This window comes from Truncatella angustata (genome assembly GCF_020726525.1).
Source record: "Truncatella angustata strain MPI-SDFR-AT-0073 chromosome Unknown BKA67scaffold_1, whole genome shotgun sequence".
In the NCBI taxonomy this organism is placed as follows: Eukaryota; Fungi; Ascomycota; class Sordariomycetes; order Amphisphaeriales; family Sporocadaceae; genus Truncatella; species Truncatella angustata.
The window spans coordinates 2,846,890-2,864,989 of record NW_025763381.1 but is presented as its reverse complement, the minus strand read 5'-3'; the positions used below and the strand labels follow the sequence as shown (position 1 = coordinate 2,864,989).

The 18,100-nt window shown below is 50.7% G+C and overlaps 6 protein-coding genes across 6 annotated transcripts; 5 read left to right on the top strand and 1 right to left on the bottom strand.

Annotated features, from left to right (window-relative positions):
* Window positions 1–1,132: 1,132 nt before the first annotated feature.
* Window positions 1,133–4,310, top strand: BKA67DRAFT_589607 (KH domain-containing protein; the record flags this gene model as incomplete). Its single annotated transcript, XM_046104490.1, has 5 exons — window positions 1,133–1,639; window positions 1,713–1,982; window positions 2,039–2,497; window positions 2,555–3,232; window positions 3,288–4,310. The coding sequence occupies 5 exons, from the start codon at window positions 1,133–1,135 to the stop codon at window positions 4,308–4,310; spliced, it is 2,937 nt and encodes a 978-aa protein (XP_045963880.1).
* Window positions 4,311–6,235: 1,925 nt separating this feature from the next.
* Window positions 6,236–7,431, top strand: BKA67DRAFT_529887 (polyamine acetyltransferase, variant; the record flags this gene model as incomplete). The annotated part of the gene is made up of 4 exons (XM_046099149.1): window positions 6,236–6,523; window positions 6,786–7,196; window positions 7,254–7,340; window positions 7,390–7,431. The coding sequence occupies 4 exons, from the start codon at window positions 6,236–6,238 to the stop codon at window positions 7,429–7,431; spliced, it is 828 nt and encodes a 275-aa protein (XP_045963879.1).
* Window positions 7,432–8,127: 696 nt separating this feature from the next.
* BKA67DRAFT_545628 (phosphoribosyltransferase-like protein) lies at window positions 8,128–9,182 on the bottom strand. The gene has a single exon (XM_046101341.1). The coding sequence runs from the start codon at window positions 8,939–8,941 to the stop codon at window positions 8,246–8,248; it is 696 nt and encodes a 231-aa protein (XP_045963878.1). The 5' UTR covers window positions 8,942–9,182; the 3' UTR covers window positions 8,128–8,245.
* Window positions 9,183–9,441: 259 nt separating this feature from the next.
* Window positions 9,442–11,874, top strand: BKA67DRAFT_545625 (P-loop containing nucleoside triphosphate hydrolase protein). Its single transcript, XM_046101340.1, has 3 exons — window positions 9,442–9,966; window positions 10,038–11,617; window positions 11,671–11,874. The coding sequence occupies exons 1-3, from the start codon at window positions 9,615–9,617 to the stop codon at window positions 11,710–11,712; spliced, it is 1,974 nt and encodes a 657-aa protein (XP_045963877.1). The 5' UTR covers window positions 9,442–9,614; the 3' UTR covers window positions 11,713–11,874.
* A 287-nt stretch (window positions 11,875–12,161) lies between these two features.
* BKA67DRAFT_545621 (translation initiation factor-like protein eif-2b subunit alpha) lies at window positions 12,162–13,950 on the top strand. Its single transcript, XM_046101339.1, has 2 exons — window positions 12,162–12,524; window positions 12,613–13,950. The coding sequence occupies exons 1-2, from the start codon at window positions 12,421–12,423 to the stop codon at window positions 13,613–13,615; spliced, it is 1,107 nt and encodes a 368-aa protein (XP_045963876.1). The 5' UTR covers window positions 12,162–12,420; the 3' UTR covers window positions 13,616–13,950.
* A 2,658-nt stretch (window positions 13,951–16,608) lies between these two features.
* On the top strand, window positions 16,609–17,288 carry BKA67DRAFT_529883 (uncharacterized protein; the record flags this gene model as incomplete). Its single annotated transcript, XM_046099148.1, has 4 exons — window positions 16,609–16,632; window positions 16,730–16,783; window positions 16,838–16,969; window positions 17,124–17,288. 4 exons carry the CDS (start codon window positions 16,609–16,611, stop codon window positions 17,286–17,288), a joined length of 375 nt encoding a protein of 124 aa, XP_045963875.1.
* Window positions 17,289–18,100: the final 812 nt, after the last annotated feature.

Sequence of the window (18,100 nt, the reverse complement as noted above, 5' to 3'; positions counted from 1 at the left end):
CATGTGCCGGCGCCCGAGCCCGAGCCCGAGCATGTCAAGATTTTGAGAGGAACAATAAGGCATCAGACCATTTCTCTCACCAAGTGAGAAGGTGGCATGGATGAGTAGGCAATCAATCAATAAGGTGTAAATAAAGCCATTTGGGCTGAACACTTTTTGCAGGATGCTGCCGCCTCTACTGACCAAGATGAAGGAGGGTGACCGTCTTGGTTGGGCTTAGTTGCATGTAGGGGCCGCCGAAAGTGGAGTCCTCGAGAACCAGCAACAAGCAGCAAGCTTGATTTTAGTTTTAGTGCTACTTAGCGTATTGGAAAGGTCTCACTGCGTACTCCTCTTACATACAGGCCAGAAGGCGTGAAGGCGTGAAGGCGTAGAGGCGTAGAGGCGTAATAAAGGCGTACTCGGCTCACTGAGTGCAACATTAAACTTGGCTGAACCGCTCCGCTAAAACAGTGGGTTGGTAGTGGGCAGTGATCAGGGTGGGCCGCGACTGGCATCAGTGTCCTCCAGGGCTGCGCTGTCATTGGCAATCCTTCAAGGTGCTGCTGAGTGGGAACCTGCAGTGGGAGCACCATGGAGCACCTACCAAGAGCAGGAGCAAGCAAGAGCAGGAGCAGGAAGACCAAGACCAAGACCCAAGACCAAAGCAAAAGACCCTACGGGTCGGTTACCCACTCAGTGACCACTGACCAGTCTGGAGCCGGAGTTTTGAGTCTGAGTCTGGACGTCCCACGTACCAGACCACCTGCAGCTGGGGACCGGCACTCGACAACGTCCACTCACTCGTCAGATCTCATTCATTCCTGTCCTCGTCCAACTCATCCAACCCTCTCACCTCCTCACCACATCTCAACACCTCATCTCCCCCTCCCTCCTCCATCCCATTTTAGAGGTGGTTCATCTGCAGAAGCGAAGAGAACTTCGAGATACCTTCGTTTTCTCGTTCCCTTCATTTCTTTTTCCCTTTTTTACACCCTTCTCTTTCGCTTTCTTTCTCCCCTCTCCCCCACACCACGCCATCTGGAACCCTACGTGATTGATTGATTGATTGATTGATTGATTGATTGATTGATACCCACCGACCAACCCCCCCCCCCCCCGGAAGTCATTGGTAACAGTAGCACTCGACACCATGCAAAAACTTGCCAACATGCGTCACTGGCCTGAGAGGATGAGTCCCAACTTTGGCATGTCACCAAGACAGAATATGGGCGCCGCAGCTCTAAATCCCCACCAGAAGGCGGCAGCTTCGGGCGCTTCACCGTTGAGTCCCTCGCCTGCCGCGGATACCACGATACACTACTCCTTCAACGTACCTTTTGCATCCGATCTGGCTGGCCCGAATACGGAAGAGATCCTGCATGCCACCGGCGACTCGGTCATGCGATGGACGCATCCAGGAGACGCCCCGGACGACGTGCCCGTTTACGACCTGCCCGTCCACGCCCAGAACGTCGCCAACCTGCGGAATATGTGTGCAGATCTGACAAAGGGCCCCTTGCCGATCGAGGCTTATGTCGTGTCAACAACCCCGAGTCGTGCCAAAGCACGGCAGATCACAACTGTCTGCCTGACTGGTCCTCCGGAGCTCGTACACAAAAGTCGAGAGACTATTTTGAATGATACCCCATTAGCTCTGGTATGCATGCTCAGATCCTTATGACACTGCGTCAAAGTCGAGGGATTGAATTGAAGCTAAACTGCTTTTTTAGCGTTGTACCACCGTTGACGTCGAATACGGTCTTGTCGTTGATGCCAAAGCTGGCGTTCTCACCAAGAGAGTCACCGATGCTCTTGACGCCTTTGCTAATTATTGCGGAGTTGATATATTCATACTTGGGCCCAAGCTCACGCCCATGGTCGATGGCTTGAATGGCGACGTTGAAGTCATTCGGGACCAGCGATGGCGCGTAGCTGTCTATGGCGACATTGAGTCTTCGGAGCACGCTAAGACTCAGGTCTTGATCTTCATCGACAAGTTGGTACGTTTCTCAGCAAGCCGTGAGCGCAGGAGAGGGGAATTAACTCGGACCTACAGCTTGGACGAACCGTTGACGTCATGCGTATCGAGAGCAGCTTGCATCCAATCATCTGCGGGCGATCAAGGAAGAACATCAAGCTCATCGAATCGGCCACCAACACCGCTATTTATTTCCCGCCGTTTGCCCAGCCCTACCGTTATTGCCCGCCTAACGCGCAACGACGGAACCCCGAGGAGATATACATCACTGGCGAGAACCCCCAAGGTATTGAATTGGCGAAGCGAAAGATTCATGACCTCGTTACTCGGACAAACTTGTTCATGAAGGATTCCATCGCTCCTCCTTCCAAGATTGACATGGTTCTCCTTGGACGCATGGAGAAGGTGCGCAAGATTATGGAAAACAATGGCACTTACGTTATGTTCCCTCCTTTGGCATCTCAGCGCAACACGATTCGGGTTCAAGGCGTTGAAGGTCTGCAGATCGAGCGGACCATGAAGGAAATCATGCATCTGGTCAGTTCTCCCTCCCAAAACCAAAGAAGGGAAAGGCTCGACTAACAAGCGTATTAGGCCGGCCAATACTACTTCGCTACTTGGTGGATTCAGCAGCCTAGTGCCTCGCAGCTACCCAGCCCGCATGATATCCGCACTATGCTGGGTGATATCTGTGCCAATTCAGATGCTGACATTTCTTTCGACAAGGCGACTTTCACCGTCACAGGCTCCGACGATGCCGTCAAGGATGCTTTGCGAGTGTTAGCACAAATCAAGTTTGTGACCCAGACGCAGCATCAAATTAGGGTCAAGATTGAGCTAGCCAATGAACACAAGGAGTTTGTGTCTGGAAAGAAGAACGGCAAAATCAACAAGATCATGACTCAGAGCAATGTTCAAATCATCTTTGACAGCTTCAGGGAATATAATTTTGACATTGATGTCATTGCCCCCAGCTACGAGGCAATGAAGCAGGGTTTGGGCCTTGTTGAACAAGAGATGCCTGCCTCGATTTCTTTCCACGTTCCCGACCAGTACCATAAGCGCATTATCGGCATTGGCGGTCAGCACATCCAGCGCATCATGAAGAAGCATTCCGTCTTCGTCAAATTTTCCAACGCCATGGATCGTGGTGGTATGGGCCGCGAGGACGATGATGTCAAAGTCGACAACGTGATCTGCCGTACTCCTGCGCGCAACGCCCAGAATTTAGAACTAGTCAAGTCTGAGATTCTGGACATGGTTGACCGCGCTGTAAGTCATGAGTCAAAAACTCATAATAGAATCCTGTACTAACTCTTCGTTCTAGCATTCCGAGTTCACTTCTCAGGTCGTCAATGTGGACCGCCTGTACCACCGCCAGTTAATCGGTCGCCTTCCGGAGATCGAGGAGCTTGAAAAGAAGTGGAACTGCAAGATTGTCTTCCCAAGCACCGAGCAGGCGAGTGACGAGGTTACTGTCACCGGTCCAGAGTGGCAGGTTCCTCTTTGCGCCGATGAATTCTTGGGTATGGTGCCTGAGACACACGAACTTGTCCTCGCGCGAACTCCTGCCCTAGTCAAGTTCCTCGAATCTCCAGAATTCGTCAACGAGCTTGTCACCAGATTGAAAACTCAACACGAGGTCACAGTGGAAGTCCACGAGAATCCGGAGGAAAAGACGGAGGATGGCGGTCGTACAGTAACTCTTTTGTGGAAACTGACCCGCAACAACACTGGTGGTCTTCGCGACGCCATCGACTTTTTGCAAGCTCAATTTGCTGCAGCTAGCATCGAGCCTGCTGTTGTCAAGGGCGCCATTCCCCGGCCCAAGTCGGACTCTTTTGAAGACTCTCTTCAATATTTCGATTCCAAGCTGCTTCAGCATGCCCCTGCTTCTGTTGGTACCGATTCACCAACAAAGCCGGGCTTCGGCGAGGAAGTACAATCCCGCAGCAGTACCTTGCTCGACAAGCTCAGAAAGCCTGCTCAGCTCCTGTCATCGCTTGACCGCAGAAAGAACAGCTCTCACTCGGTCAATACCTTATTCAAGGGATCAGCCAATGTTTCAAAGTCATCTTTGATCTCAATTGAATCCACTCGCAGCTTCAATGCTGACAGAAACCCCTGGAACGATAGCGGCGTCAATCTGACTGACGACGACAACATTTGGGGAAGTGGCCATTTTAGCAGTGGCTTCACCAGCAAATTGACGCCTCCCAGCATTTTACACGGTGGCGGTGATGTCACCCCCCGACATGGTCCACGTGGCTCGGGCGACAGTGGCCGGCCTTCCACTTCTCATTCAACAAATTCTGGATACCCCGGTCCTATTGGTGGACCTTTCCGTTAGATTCTCATCATTTAGATGCTCTACGTGCAATACCCTCCGGCTGGATATACCCTGGCGTCGAAATACCCGGTCAACGATTCTGCATTGGTCGGTCTGTTGTTGATTTGCAGTTTTCGCATTTGATATTTTCTCTCACTCTTCGTTTTTGCGGGGCAGCCGGTTTTTTGCTGCACACAGATTGACTTACGCTATATCTATGAACCAACCTATGATACCACGAGCTGCTTAGGAGGTGGCGGCGCTGCAACAAGACCGAGTGGGCGGAAGCACTCGGATGATACCACAAAAAGCAAAAGTCATGATACGGCAAAAAGATACCACGAAGCTGCAGTTCTATTGCGTTATACACAGGCGTTGTTTATAGGATCTTGATGTTTTTTATTTTCCATCTTTGGCCATGTTTTTTTGTTGGTTTCTTTAGTGTTTACTTCAAGACTCTCTGGGCATCAGATACACAGCTCAAAAGCTATCAAAAGTTATGAAGAGGAGGACACATTGAGAGCTTGCACAGGGCGGCTTCAGGCCAACGTTCGTTACTCGAACATGGCCGGGCCCTGGTGGTGACATGGGATGCCGTACAGAGACTGGGCGAGGTGGTGGATGACGATCATAAGGTTTCGACCGATGGTCTAATTTGCCTGGGAGGACTATGTACGATATTTGAAGTTGATAGCGAAGATACCCCTGGTCTAAACGTATTTCCCACACTGACCCTTAGTAGACTACATGAAATTGTAAATCCTTCTCTGCACGATTGCTTTAACAAGTTGGACAACGATCTACGGCGTAACACAAAAGGTAGGTACGCTCGAGATGTCACGTAGTACAAACTGAAATTCTGCAGACCTTGTGAGGCTTAACCTTAATTTTCATTTCAACTGCCAGTACTGGTGTCTCGGAACGTTACAATAAGACAACGGCACTTGGGTTGGAGCCGATCTTGTGCATGGTGCAATGCATCTAATCTGGGGCAGATATACACCGAGTTCGATCCCGCTTTTTGATGAACCACTCATCGGGGAGATTACTTTATTGTAAATACGGAAAATGAAATTCACATGCCGCACGAGAGAGCCGGGGTCATCTCACACTTGGCTTTCCCTATAGCTATTCGATACTTGGGCGTATATTCGCATGTGCCGAGATCTCCCCACCCCAACACCTTCTAGCCAAGCACACGGGGCGCCCTGGTTACTGCAATCGTTGTAGATCCCTCTCTGCTGCTCACGAGGGCTGTCTATTTTGACTTTCTTCGTTATCATCTCTTCCTGCCGTCTGCGTGATTAATTGATCGGTGCCTTCCCAATTTCCGTGTTGGGCGTTTGGATCACACTTGTGAACGAGAACGGGTCATCGACTGGCATTAACGATTGGCCACCTAGACCAGCAGAATGACTTACACCATATTATTCCACCTTATCCCAACCCACAACCCTGAAGGCCAGTTTCTACCTCATGTTTGTTCACATTTCACGTCTTCTTGAATCCTGAGATGTTCAATCTCATCGCTCCAGGCTATCTATCGGGATGCTCTATCAACCACGTCTCACCATTTTGTACGGGCTCAAACAGATTGACTTGCCCACTTGTACGAACCTGGCCTGCTGCCTACTCAAGTACTCGTCGACTATCCTCACTACCCGTCATTCGTCGGCCCCAGACAACAACAGAGCATTCGTCTGGGCATCGTCTTGGCTCTTACATACCCCACATTATCTGCGGCACTCCACACTCCCGTCGATCAAGGACCGGTAGGCGGGCTCGCTTAGACGAACTTGGTCACCGGGTCTCATCCAGGAACCATCCCCGCAATCTTCAGCAGCTTAGACGCTGGTCTTACCGTCTGCCAGAATACTTCATCCTTTTGGACAACATTAGCCCTCCTTGGTCTCCTATCACCTACACTTTTGTGAACACTCTACACAATGCCCGCAGATGACAGATCCATCCACGAGGAAGAGTCCGTCTCACTAGGTACAGAGGATGCTGTTGACGACACGGAGGATCTTGATGACGAATATGTTGAGATTCAGAAGACCATCTCCAACTCCCGTCGCCAAAAGGGCAAGGATGTCGACATAAAAGTCCAGGACATTCTGCCATTTCCCTTTCTACCGAACATTCGACCATTAACTGTCTCGGATATCGACAGCTGCGTTGCATTAGAAAATGCTGCATTCGCCGATCCGCATCATCGATGCTCGCGTGAGAAGGTAAGTTGTGGCTTTTGTTTTTGTTTTAATTTATGATTGCAATGACCGCCGACGTAACCTTTCCGGTTCGTTATGGTCTCACTTCGAATCAATCCCATGCACAGTTCCATCAACCTGCCGTTGTGTTTTGACTATACAATTAACCAGAATTTTGATCCACATCCCGCGAATCGATGCATTAATTTTGAGCATATCATACCAATTCCCAAGCCATTCACCGCTCACTTCTGTCTTCATTGTTTGTCTTTCTGACTAAAGGCAGTTTGAATACCGATTGTCCAGCTGTCCTGAGCTTTGTATGGGTATTTTCTGCACAGTCTCGCCCGGGAGCGCCAAGGGTTGGGAAATCGAGACATGCCGCACAGCGAAACCGGTCGAAACTGGTCGAGATGATGGTTCGGTCAGTGTGCTATTTGCCCACATCGTTGGAACCAGATGCTGTGGTGAGGTCGTTACGGATAGTGACATGGGCTACCCCAGCGACTTCCGCACCGCCAAGACAGGCAGTTCGAATATCGGCCACCTGGAAGATGGTCGAACTGTTGCCATCCACTCGTTGGCCGTTCATCCTAAGCTTCAGGGTTGCGGACTAGGCAAACTTATCATGAAGGCATACATGCAGCAGATCAACAACTCCGGCACAGCAGATCGTATTGCATTGATTGCACAGAGCGTAAGTCATCCGGTCAAATATTCCGAAGCAAAGCAAAGCTGATAAAGAATATATTAGTATCTTGTGAACTACTATATACGTTTTGGTTTCGTTCACAGGGGTGAGAGCTCGGCTACATTTGGAGGAGGAGGATGGCATGATTTAGTAGGTTTGTGTATCATCCTCATATCGATACCTCGTTGACATGTCGTAGAATATCACATTGGCAGGCCCAGCGGGTCCGCCCAAGAAGTAGTGATATCTTAAGGCACCCAGCTAGGTGTTGATTGCGACTCCCCGAGGCTTACCAACCTAAGGCACAAACAGTCGCGATGTCTCGTCCAGGTATTTCAAACCCATTACATTCCTGGTCCCCTTCTGTGCATGTTTTTCGTGTATGAAGAGGGATGCACATGGACCAGATAACTCCAAGGATCATCGGGAGTATGCATGCCCCTTTAGACATTCCGGCACCGTCGGCTCACCAACATGACTGCATGATTGCCTATAGCCGCCGGGCATGATTGCTGGTTTGTGAGGGTCTCGTTTTACATCTTTGTTGTTCTCTTTCCACGGCATGACGTCTCTTAATAAATAACAAAAAGGAGATGAACAGAAAAGAAAGGGAAAATAATCCTTATTGTTTTATTGAGCGGAGATACCCAGGATTAGGGGCAGGTCCTTTCTCAATTTGGTCGGTTTCAGCCCGTCCCATGTTATTAGCATCATCAGAGCAGAGATGGTCATATTTCTTCTCGCGGAAAAACGAAAAGGGGCTACGGCGTTGTTATTAGACAGTCACTGGTGATAGATGAGGGCAGCGAGGGCAATCCCCGTTATTACACTGATAGACTACTCCGCAAATATAGCATCGCGGTATACTTCGGTTGTCAAATGGTCGGCTGTACCGTATCAGTCCCCGCACGCACAGCATGTGCGAGCTCTTAGGTGTTCCAAATTTTTTATTTAAATTTTCTTTTTAATATTTTAGTATTCTTTCTTCCTGCTTTTTCTTCTTGTTTCTACCTTTTCATAGCGTAAGGCCGGTCAGACATTCGCAATGGGCGTATCTAATCACTGGCTCCATACTTGGCCCTGTATTCCTCTATCCTCCTCAAATCATCCTCGGTCGCAACATGGCTCTCCTTGAGCCCCTTGACGATGTCGTCCAGCTTTAGCACGGCGACGATGGGGATCCCGAACTCCTTCCTCAACAAGCCGATGGCGCTACCGGTGCTGTCGGGCAGGGTCTCTTGTCTGTCGAGGGCGACGACGATGCCGACAACCTCGCCGCCCTCGGCCTGGATCTTGGCGACGGCCTCGCGCTTGGCGGTGCCAGCGGAGACGACGTCGTCAATGATCAGCACGCGGCGGCCTTTGAGGGGGGCACCGACGATGGAGCCGCCCTCGCCGTGGTCCTTTGCCTCCTTGCGGTCGAAGGAGTACTCGAGCTTCTTGTAGCGGTCGTCGAGCTGGGCCAGGGCGAAGGTGGCAGCGGTGGCCAGGGGGATTCCCTTGTAGGCGGGGCCGAAGATGACGTCGAAGGGGAGGTCCCCTGATGTGGAGGAAGAGGAGAAGGAATCGTGGATGGTGTTGGCGTAGGCGAGGGCGAGGGCGGAGAGAAGGTCGGCGCGGTAGAAGTCGCCGGCGTTGAAGAAGTAGGGCGAGGTGCGACCAGACTTGAGCTGGAAGGAGCCCAGGCGCAGACAGCGGCCCTCGAGGGCTGCGTGCAGGAAGTTGGCTTTGTAGGTGGGGATGGAGGCCATTGTGATGCTTGCCAGGGGAGGGCCCTCGAAATGCTGCTATCAAAAGTAAAAATAGAACAAAGAAAGAAGGGTTATATGTTATATATAAAGAAGCAGGCAAGCTGTAGTCAGTCCGTTCTTCGGGGCAGTTTGACGATATGCTACGCGTACGGGGGGGGGATTCGTAGTTGGCTTTGGAGGGGTCAAAGTGGGATGGATAGTGGGATTGGGGATTGGGATGCCCGCTACTGAGGCCTGAGCCTTTTTTATTATTTTTATTTATTTTATTTATTTATTAAAATTTCTTTTTATACTTCTGAGCAGCCGACCCCGCCATTGAGCCAAAGCCAAATGCAAATCCAAATGCAAATCCAATTCGGGGGTATTCAGTACACTGTACGGATCCGCACTCTCGGCATGTAGTCGGTCGTTATCAGTGATAAGATAAGGGGGCTTTAGCGCCAAGATTTCGAGCCACTCGGTGCTTATCTATGGAAATTTTGACTTTTCACTCCGCCTTTTTTTCTGAGAGAGTCAGTCCCTGGTGCCGCTTCGCTTCGCTCTGGTGGTAACGCCCCGTCCCTTGACCGTTTTCTTGAGGCGACCAGTGAGTACTGATCAACCACGACTTCTTCTTCAACCACTCTCTTAAACATCTCTACCACTCGGCCCTCTTCAAGAGACCCTCGGCAAGATGAAGACTACTTGGAAGGATATCCCACCGGTGCCCACCAACCAGGAGTTTCTCGACATTGTCCTGTCGCGAACTCAGCGCCGACTGCCCACCCAGATCCGATCCGGTTTCAAGATCTCTCGTATCCGTGGCTTCTACACCCGCAAAGTCAAGTTCACCCAGGAGACATTCAGCGAGAAGTTCTCCCTCATCCTCGAGAGCTTCCCTCGCCTCGAGGACATCCATCCTTTCCACAAGGATCTGCTCAACACCCTCTACGACTCGGACCATTACAAGATCGCCCTCGGTCAGCTCTCCACCGCCAAGCATCTCATCGAGTCCATCTCCCGCGACTATGTCCGACTCCTCAAGTGTTCGTCTTCTCCCGGCCCCTCAGCCATGCCCCCCTACCCCAAGAGAAAACATGCTAACCAGACAAAACAGACGCCCAGTCGCTGTTTCAGTGCAAGCAGCTCAAGCGCGCAGCCCTAGGTCGTATGGCTACCCTCCTCAAGCGTCTCAAGGACAGTCTCGCATATCTCGACCAGGTCAGGCAACATCTGGGCCGTCTGCCCTCCATCGACCCCAACACCCGCACCCTCCTCCTGTGCGGTTTCCCCAATGTCGGAAAGTCCAGTTTCCTCAAGTCCATCTCCCGAGCTGACGTCGAGGTTGCGCCCTATGCCTTCACCACAAAGTCCCTGTACGTCGGACATTTCGACTTCAAGTACCTGCGCTTCCAGGCCATTGATACTCCCGGTCTGCTGGATGGCCCCCTTGAGTCCAAGACGACGGTTGAAATGCAGTCCATCACTGCCATCGCTCACTTGCGATCTGCCATTCTCTATTTCATCGATTGCTCAGAGCAATGCGGCTACCCAATCAAGGCTCAGATCGAGCTGTTCAAGAACTTGAAGCCTCTGTTCTCCAACAAGCTTGTCTTCATTGTCTGCAACAAGATCGACATCCTCAAGCCCGAGGAGCTCGACGCTGCCACGGCCGAGGAATTGCAGTCGCTGCTCAGTGGCGGCGATGTTGAGCTGCTTCAGACATCTTGTAACACGCAGGAGGGTGTTCAGGACGTCAAGAACACCGTTTGCGAGCGCCTCATCGCTGAGCGTGTCTCCCAGAAGCTGAAGGCTGGTACAAACGCCAGTGGCAACATTGGTGGGCGATTGGCAGATGTCATGGGCAGAATCCACGTTGCCCAGCCAATGAACGGCACAGCCCTGGAGACCTTCATCCCCGAGGGTATCAAGAACATGAGGAAGTTTGACAAGAGCGACCCCGAGCGACGCAGGCTTGCTCGTGACGTCGAAGAGGAGAATGGTGGTGCCGGCGTATACAACGTCGATCTTCGGGCCGACTACATCCTCGAGAACCCTGAGTGGAAGCACGATAGGATACCTGAGATCTTCGATGGCAAGAACGTCTACGATTACATTGACCCAGACATCGAGGCCAAGTTGCAGGCGCTGGAAGAGGAGGAGGAGAAGCTCGAGGCCGAAGGCTACTATGACTCGGACGAGGAGATTGATGATGCCGAGGAGGCAGACGTCCGCTCCAAGGCTGAGCTCATCAGGGAGAAGCAGGCACTCATTCGCAACGAGAACAAGATGCGCAAGTCTCTGAAGAACCAGGCCCTGATTCCTCGCAAGAAGCTCAAGAAGAACTTGTCAGAGCTCGAGGAGGGTCTCGATATCTTGGGTGTCGACACGACAGATCTGGCTCTGCGGGCGAGGTCGACGACGCACGAAGAGCGTGGACGATCCATGTCCAGGTCTCGTATGGCCAGCGTGGCTACAGACGCCATGGACGTTGACGAAACCCCTAGAGATAGACTTCGGTCCAAGAGCAGAGCAAGGAGCCAGCCGGCTACCAACAGATTGGAAGACGGTGTCACTGACGAGTTGGCGAAGACAAAGGTGGAGAGGGCAGCCAAGGTTGCTCAGAGGAAGATGAACCGCATGGCCAGGCAAGGTGAGGCCGACAGGCATATTGGTACAGCGATGCCCAAGCATTTGGTAAGTAATTTCTTCCTGGCACGTCAAGTTCCTCAAGCTAATTTCATGTCTAGTTTGCTGGCAAGAGAACCGTTGGCAAGACGCAACGGCGTTAAGGCAAAATGTGGATGTTATGAGCTGGTGTGTTGTGAATATGCATATGACAATAGGTCTCATGATGACTTTTCGGATTGGCGTTCGGGCGTCTGCCACAAAACTGGGATCCTTGTTAGATGTCTCGAGATACTTTCCGTAATTGAGCTTTTATACCCCTTTGAGACCTTTGCCTCGCATCAGTGACATGTTTAAAAGACCATGATCCAGACTAGTCTAGACTAGCTGTCTTTACTATTCTCACTGGCCTTCCGGCTGGATCGCCTTTTCTATAACACTGTGCTCAGAATGACATGCATACAGGCGTCAACATCTGTGGGTAGAAGCAGCAAGAGAAGCGTGATTTCTGACTGTTGCTGGCCCGCTACTCTTTACTCATTTCAGGCCACTGCTGTGCTGTGCTGTGCTGTAACTACTGTATGCACATGCTCCGTACTGCACATGCACAGCTCTTGGCGCTACTGTAGGGAGAATTGATTCATGGCGGGGCACTGAATTCATCAAGGCTGGTCTGGTGTGGGGTTACCGTTATCGTTCACAACCAGCGTTGACTCACAAGCATCGTAGAACTGCGACAGGCTTCTTCTGCTTCGTGGACAGGTTTTCTTTTTGTTCTACTTGATAATCTCACTTCTTCCTGGTAGCTTTTTCCTTTGTCCGCCCTGTTGCAAAGCGTTTCTCACTTATCCCGTCTCAGACACATCGCGGTCATGGCGAGTGACGGCAATGGAGGTGTCACAGGCGCTACGGCAGGTTCGACAACGCGCGACCTGCCTTTGCGCGGAGCCAGCAACCCAGATGCTGATTCTTTCGAGTATGTTGCGCTTTGTACCTTCCCTAAGCTCCATCTGAGTGACTCGGCTGAGGTGGCGGACCTGCTAACTTCGCTACGTTACCGACAGCATAGTCGCGACTTACCAGCGCCTGCTGTCCGAAGACCCAGACCTCACCATGCCCATGGCCGCCATTGAGGCACTGATCGAGTTCCTGGGCCACAGCAAAGTCAAGACCGTCTACGAGACTATCGATCTCGTCAAGACGCAGAGCGCCAAGCTGCAGCACTCAGTTACGAATCCCATCGCCCTGTCACATGGCACCGACCTGTTCCAGCAGTACCTCATCATGTCGCTTAAGCAGCCGAATGCCCCCGGTACTTCTGCCTCCAGTGTCGCCGACAGCAAGGACAAGAACCCAGACGAGAGCTTCGAGGAGGTCCGACAACATCTGCTCAGGAACGGCCGCCTGTTTGCCGCCAGGGCAAAGGACGGGCGCGAGAGGATTGCCGTCAACGCGCGCAAGCACATATACCACGACACCACCATCCTGACCCACGGCGGAAGCAGAGTCGTAGGCACCCTGCTGGGCCGCGCCGCAGAGAAGCACGACTACGGACACTACGTTGACGAGCCAATCCGCTTCAAGGTCGTCTACGCCATCGACCCGGCACTCGAGGTCGAGAGCAACCGCGTCGTCGCCGCCCTGCGAGCAAAGGGCATACAGGTAGCCACCGTGCCCCTGAGCGCCGTGAGCTACGTTATGGAGAAGGTCGACATGGTCGTTGTGGGCGCTGAGGCTGTGACCGCTAATGGAGGCATCATCTCGAGACTAGGTACGTACCAGATCGCCCAGCTGGCCAAGGCGAACAAGAGACCCTTTTTCGTCGCGGCCGAGCAGCACAAGTTTGGCAAGACGTTCCCGCTGGGCCAGTTCGATTATCCCTTCGACCAGGGTCTTCTCGACTTCCACGCCAGCAAGGCGGAAGAGGATGGCGGCAAGCCGAGGAAGAAGTCCATGGAGAACCCGATAGACTACACATCGCCTGAATATATTGATAGCTTTTTCGCAGATCACAAGGTTGTCACGCCTGTGGAGGTTGCCAAGGAAGTTATCGATATGCTTATGTAAGGGCCTTGGGTGTCGTTCTTCAGCATTTACGGCGTTTTGGGACGGAATGGAAAATTGAAGGGTCATTTACACGATCGATCGATTGATCATATCAATCGGCCACGAATAAATTTCTGGTAGACCTGTCACAACAATGCAATGTCTTGGTAGTCAAAGCCTGGCGTATTTATTAACACAGTAGTGCGATTTGGTGAAGTGTGGCTCTATGCTGACCGAGCAAGCTGCTTCCCTGAGTAACATTGGCATCCCGTCCACTCTTCCGTAAATAACATGGGAAACGGAATCTTCTCTGTTCAAGATATGTTATGCATACAAGCCAAACTGGTTCTATCAGCTGTTACTTCCTTGTTCGAGGTGTACATTAGACACCTAGTGCTAGCCTTAAGTGGTTTACGCATTTGAGAAACTATATAAGCTATTTGGGACTTGATTGTGTTATAAAAACCTAACATATGCTCAAGATATGTTTTGCATATGTTGAACATATAAAGTGTGCGGGTTTCAAAAGTCATTATTTGCTCACACGGGGCATATATGAGGTATTATATAATGTTAGCCCTATGTATTTACACGTTGTATAAGCTGTATAAGTTGTACACGTTCTATGGGATCATTATATTATATATATGTTGGATAATTACCTGTTGAAAATATCTTCCCCAAGACCTGCATATTTTCCAGATCACATACTCATGCACGGTGGTAGGCATCTCGGATGCCTTCATAAGCTATTGGAGCTATCTAACGATTTATATGTCTACATTAATCTTACACAGTTCCACGTCAATATTGGGAATTTTGAGTAGAGCTTGAAATGCAAGCACAATGGATACTGCCGCTATATACTCAATTAGTGCGTGATCTAAGACCATCTGCCATGGTGATCTCCGCCGCACGCTCCGCGTTGCCATAGACTGTGACCTGCGGGTTGGTTCGAGGAGCAATGGGGATCATACTGGCATCGCAGACCCGCAGGTCGCGGACACGCCGCCCATTTCCCGCAACATCATGGAACCCGCGCCGGTAAAGTGTTGGGCGCTGGCCACGGTCTCCCGCACGTATCCCCTGACGTTGTCCAAATCTTTGAAGCCTCCAACCTGCGGGGCCCCCCGATTGTGCTTCCCGTCGGGTTTCAAGTTACTCGCAGGTAATTCCGTAACCATAATAACCACTATGTATTACGGGTAACTTACTAACACTTCAACATCCACGAAATATACAAGGTGTCTGGGGTCAAGGGCGAGATCCGCCGATTTGATGTGTACCGACCCCCGGATAGGGGGTGGACCATGAGGAGCATGATGGTGAAGTAGTTCTCATCTCCGGGAAACTCAAGCAAGGAGGCTCTTTAGCCATCGCAGTTGAACCCTGCGAAAGCCGCCGCAGAGAGGTAGCAGCCGGAAGCTTCGCTAGGCGATTTGAAAACAGAGTGTACGAAGGATTCGTGCGCACTTGCGAATGCACGATGTGGTCTTCGCTGGATCGTCTCTGGAAAGGGGAATATGGAGAATCCTCTCAAGGTCCTCCGCTCCGGTGGCATCGTAAATCCCGGGAAATGGGAGTTGTACCGCATGATTGGCACCACTCCTGGAGAGTGGACCACACTGTCGTAATGTGTAGTCATCCATGGCAACCGTGATACCCCCTGCGTCTTGACGTGCAACCATGTCCATAATCCCAAAACCTTCTTCATCCCCTAAGATCTCGAGGTTCAGCCTACACAACGGATGGTTCCGAAGATTCTCGCCAACAAAGGGGTTGTCAATAATAACTTTTGGTGCCGAGCGCCTCTAGACGAGACTTGTCGATGTGTGACGGATTGACATTATCGAATTCTGCAAACAGAGTCTTGGCCACTATTGGTAGCGCCCAGATGGTAAGATCAGGCCGCTCAATCCCTGCGCCAAGTACGCGCTACCAAAAGAAGCTTCTCTCCTTCGTTGAAGGAGAGATGGCATCAGGAACCGTAAGAGCACTACAAACCTGTCCTGAGAAAGGTCCGTTGGACGTGGAAAAGCTGAGGCTGCTCAAAGCCTCTCTCCAGACCTGCGGCCACTTGCTGTCCTCTGTGGGAAAATGTGAGCTGGAGGGGTCCGTTCTTGTATGGCATCTCCATGGACGCGCAGAAGTCTGGCCAGTCCCATTCCGGGTTTCCGAGGCTCGCCCATGCATCCACGTTCGCCTTGGAGGTGGCGCTGAACGAAAGCCCGTTCAAGGCACTTGAGCCTCCGACGGTACGGCCCTGAGAGAACTTGATCTCACGGCCTTTAAGTGCTGTCTAATACATCATCATCACCATCATCAATATCATCATCATCAATATCATCATAACATATACATATGTGAGTTCCCGGAGAAATTACATTCTTGAGGCACTGTTTTGAGTTGCCAAGTTGCATTAGGATCATCCACCAGCATTGGCCACAGGACCGGTAGTTTTACCCTGGCATCATCTCTGAGGTCTTCCCCCGACTCAATCACCAACACGGTGGTGCTGTGATTTTCTGGAAGGCGTGAGGCCAGAACCCTGCCCACCAACGCTTCACTACGACAATGAAACCGAAAGTTTCAGGCGCTATTTGATATACAATAACGTTTGGGCATGTTTGTCGTGAACATAATGGCAGGAAATGCCTTGAAGCAAAAAGAAAATGGTGTCACTAAGAATAATGCCGTTGGCTCTTATACAGCCGACCCTGATGCAGTTGGTTGCTCGGAACTAGATTACCTTGACGTAGCGTTACATTGCAGGGGTAGTTATTGAGAACTGATAGGCCAGCTCGCATGCAGCTGATTTGCTGGTGGCCACGGGTGCCTCTCATGATTTGTGCCTTGTGTCCAACGCGATTTGCTTATGTGACCAGTGTAGAGGGATGGTGGTTACGCAAAGCCATGTGGGCCGGCATATAATACATATGACATGAGTTGAAGACAAGAGCGATGTGGAGCTTTGAATCTGGACTATAAGAAGGACACTGCCAATAACGGTCCAGATGTGGGTAGCCACTGCCATGAAGGTATACGTTGGCTGCGCAGATCGTGGGTGGCAAAAGTTTGGCCGGAGACTCCATAAACCCAGGCATTGCAAAGCAACAGTCTATGTATCCATCTTAGTGGAAGGGCCCTCTTGAGACTCTGCTGGACAACTGGTATTCTACGACATTTGATGTATGCGAATCACACTTTAAAATTTGATCTTTGGTTTGTTACTATAATCCCTAGATTCAAGCCTTGAGCTCTAGATTGAAACCAATAACATGGCAATCCATGATGGTGATGATGCATTTGCCGCAAATGCTCATTTTTCCTTTTGCTAGTGCTGTGCTCGGTGTCCTCGCCCATCAGGTTGTTCTCGTACGTTGGGAATGGCATGTTCGCGCCCCCGAAATAATATAGAAATTCGGTCGTCCCTAAGACGTTGATGATAGGTCTTCAAACGGACACAAATTATAGTAGACTGCTGCTGGCACTCCTTGCTCGAGTTTCTGTTATCTTTTTACCTTCTTAGGTTGCGTTATTCTCTATCGAGTCTTGTTCCACCGTCCGACGAAGGCTGGCTTTCGTGGACCTTGGCACTGGCGACTCTCCTAGCTTTTCCACGTCTGGGAAACAAAAGGATTTAATAACTACATCATCCTTGAAGGATTCGATCAAGGATATGGCGACATCTTAAAAACTGGGGAGTCACAAGCTCTCTTTCGTCCTTGATATAGAGTAAGCTAAGCTAATTCTCAGCAAAGGGCTAGCCGAGATCATAGTATTTGATCCTCCGGTTTATTCGATAGTTGATGGCCCTTGGTCAATATGTGTCAAGTCTGAACGGCACGACCTTTTGTATCCACTTTTCTCTCGCGTTTGCAAGTGATAATGATAAACACACAGCTCGGCGCCGGGGATGGATTCAATGTTTCACGTCCAAAGGTGAGTTGTCCCAACTTCAGAGCTCTAATACCGCATGGTGTTTCAGTTCGGATTGTATCAATAACTATTATTGCAGCTCTAACCTAGCATGAACAAACAATTCTCAAGCATGTTGACCAACTGGATCGACAGATCGAGAATGATGTGTTATCCAGGAATTGTCAGCAGTGAGAGATCTGTGCTTTTGGTCGGTTTTGATACGATGGGTGACTTCATATTCAGGAAGCCTTTCCGAATAATGCTTAATAATAGATAGCATCGTATTATCATCCGCCTTCAGGAGGATCTTTATCTTCCGTGTCCTTTCAGTCCTTCCCCTTAGGTTATCCAGCCTGGTCTAGAGATGAGATGTAAATAATGCTAGCCCATGGTTGAGCCAAACAAAGCGCACGAGACTTTACATACTATCTTATGGAACAAGAAGCCCAAACGAGGTTCAAGGACAGCTTGTACTGGATGCATGGAGATAGCCTTCTCACAATTGTCGCTAGAATGCCAGCTAGTGGAAGTTGCAAGCTAGAACGAACCTACGATTAATAGCTAACTCGGTTCTTGGAAGTGAGC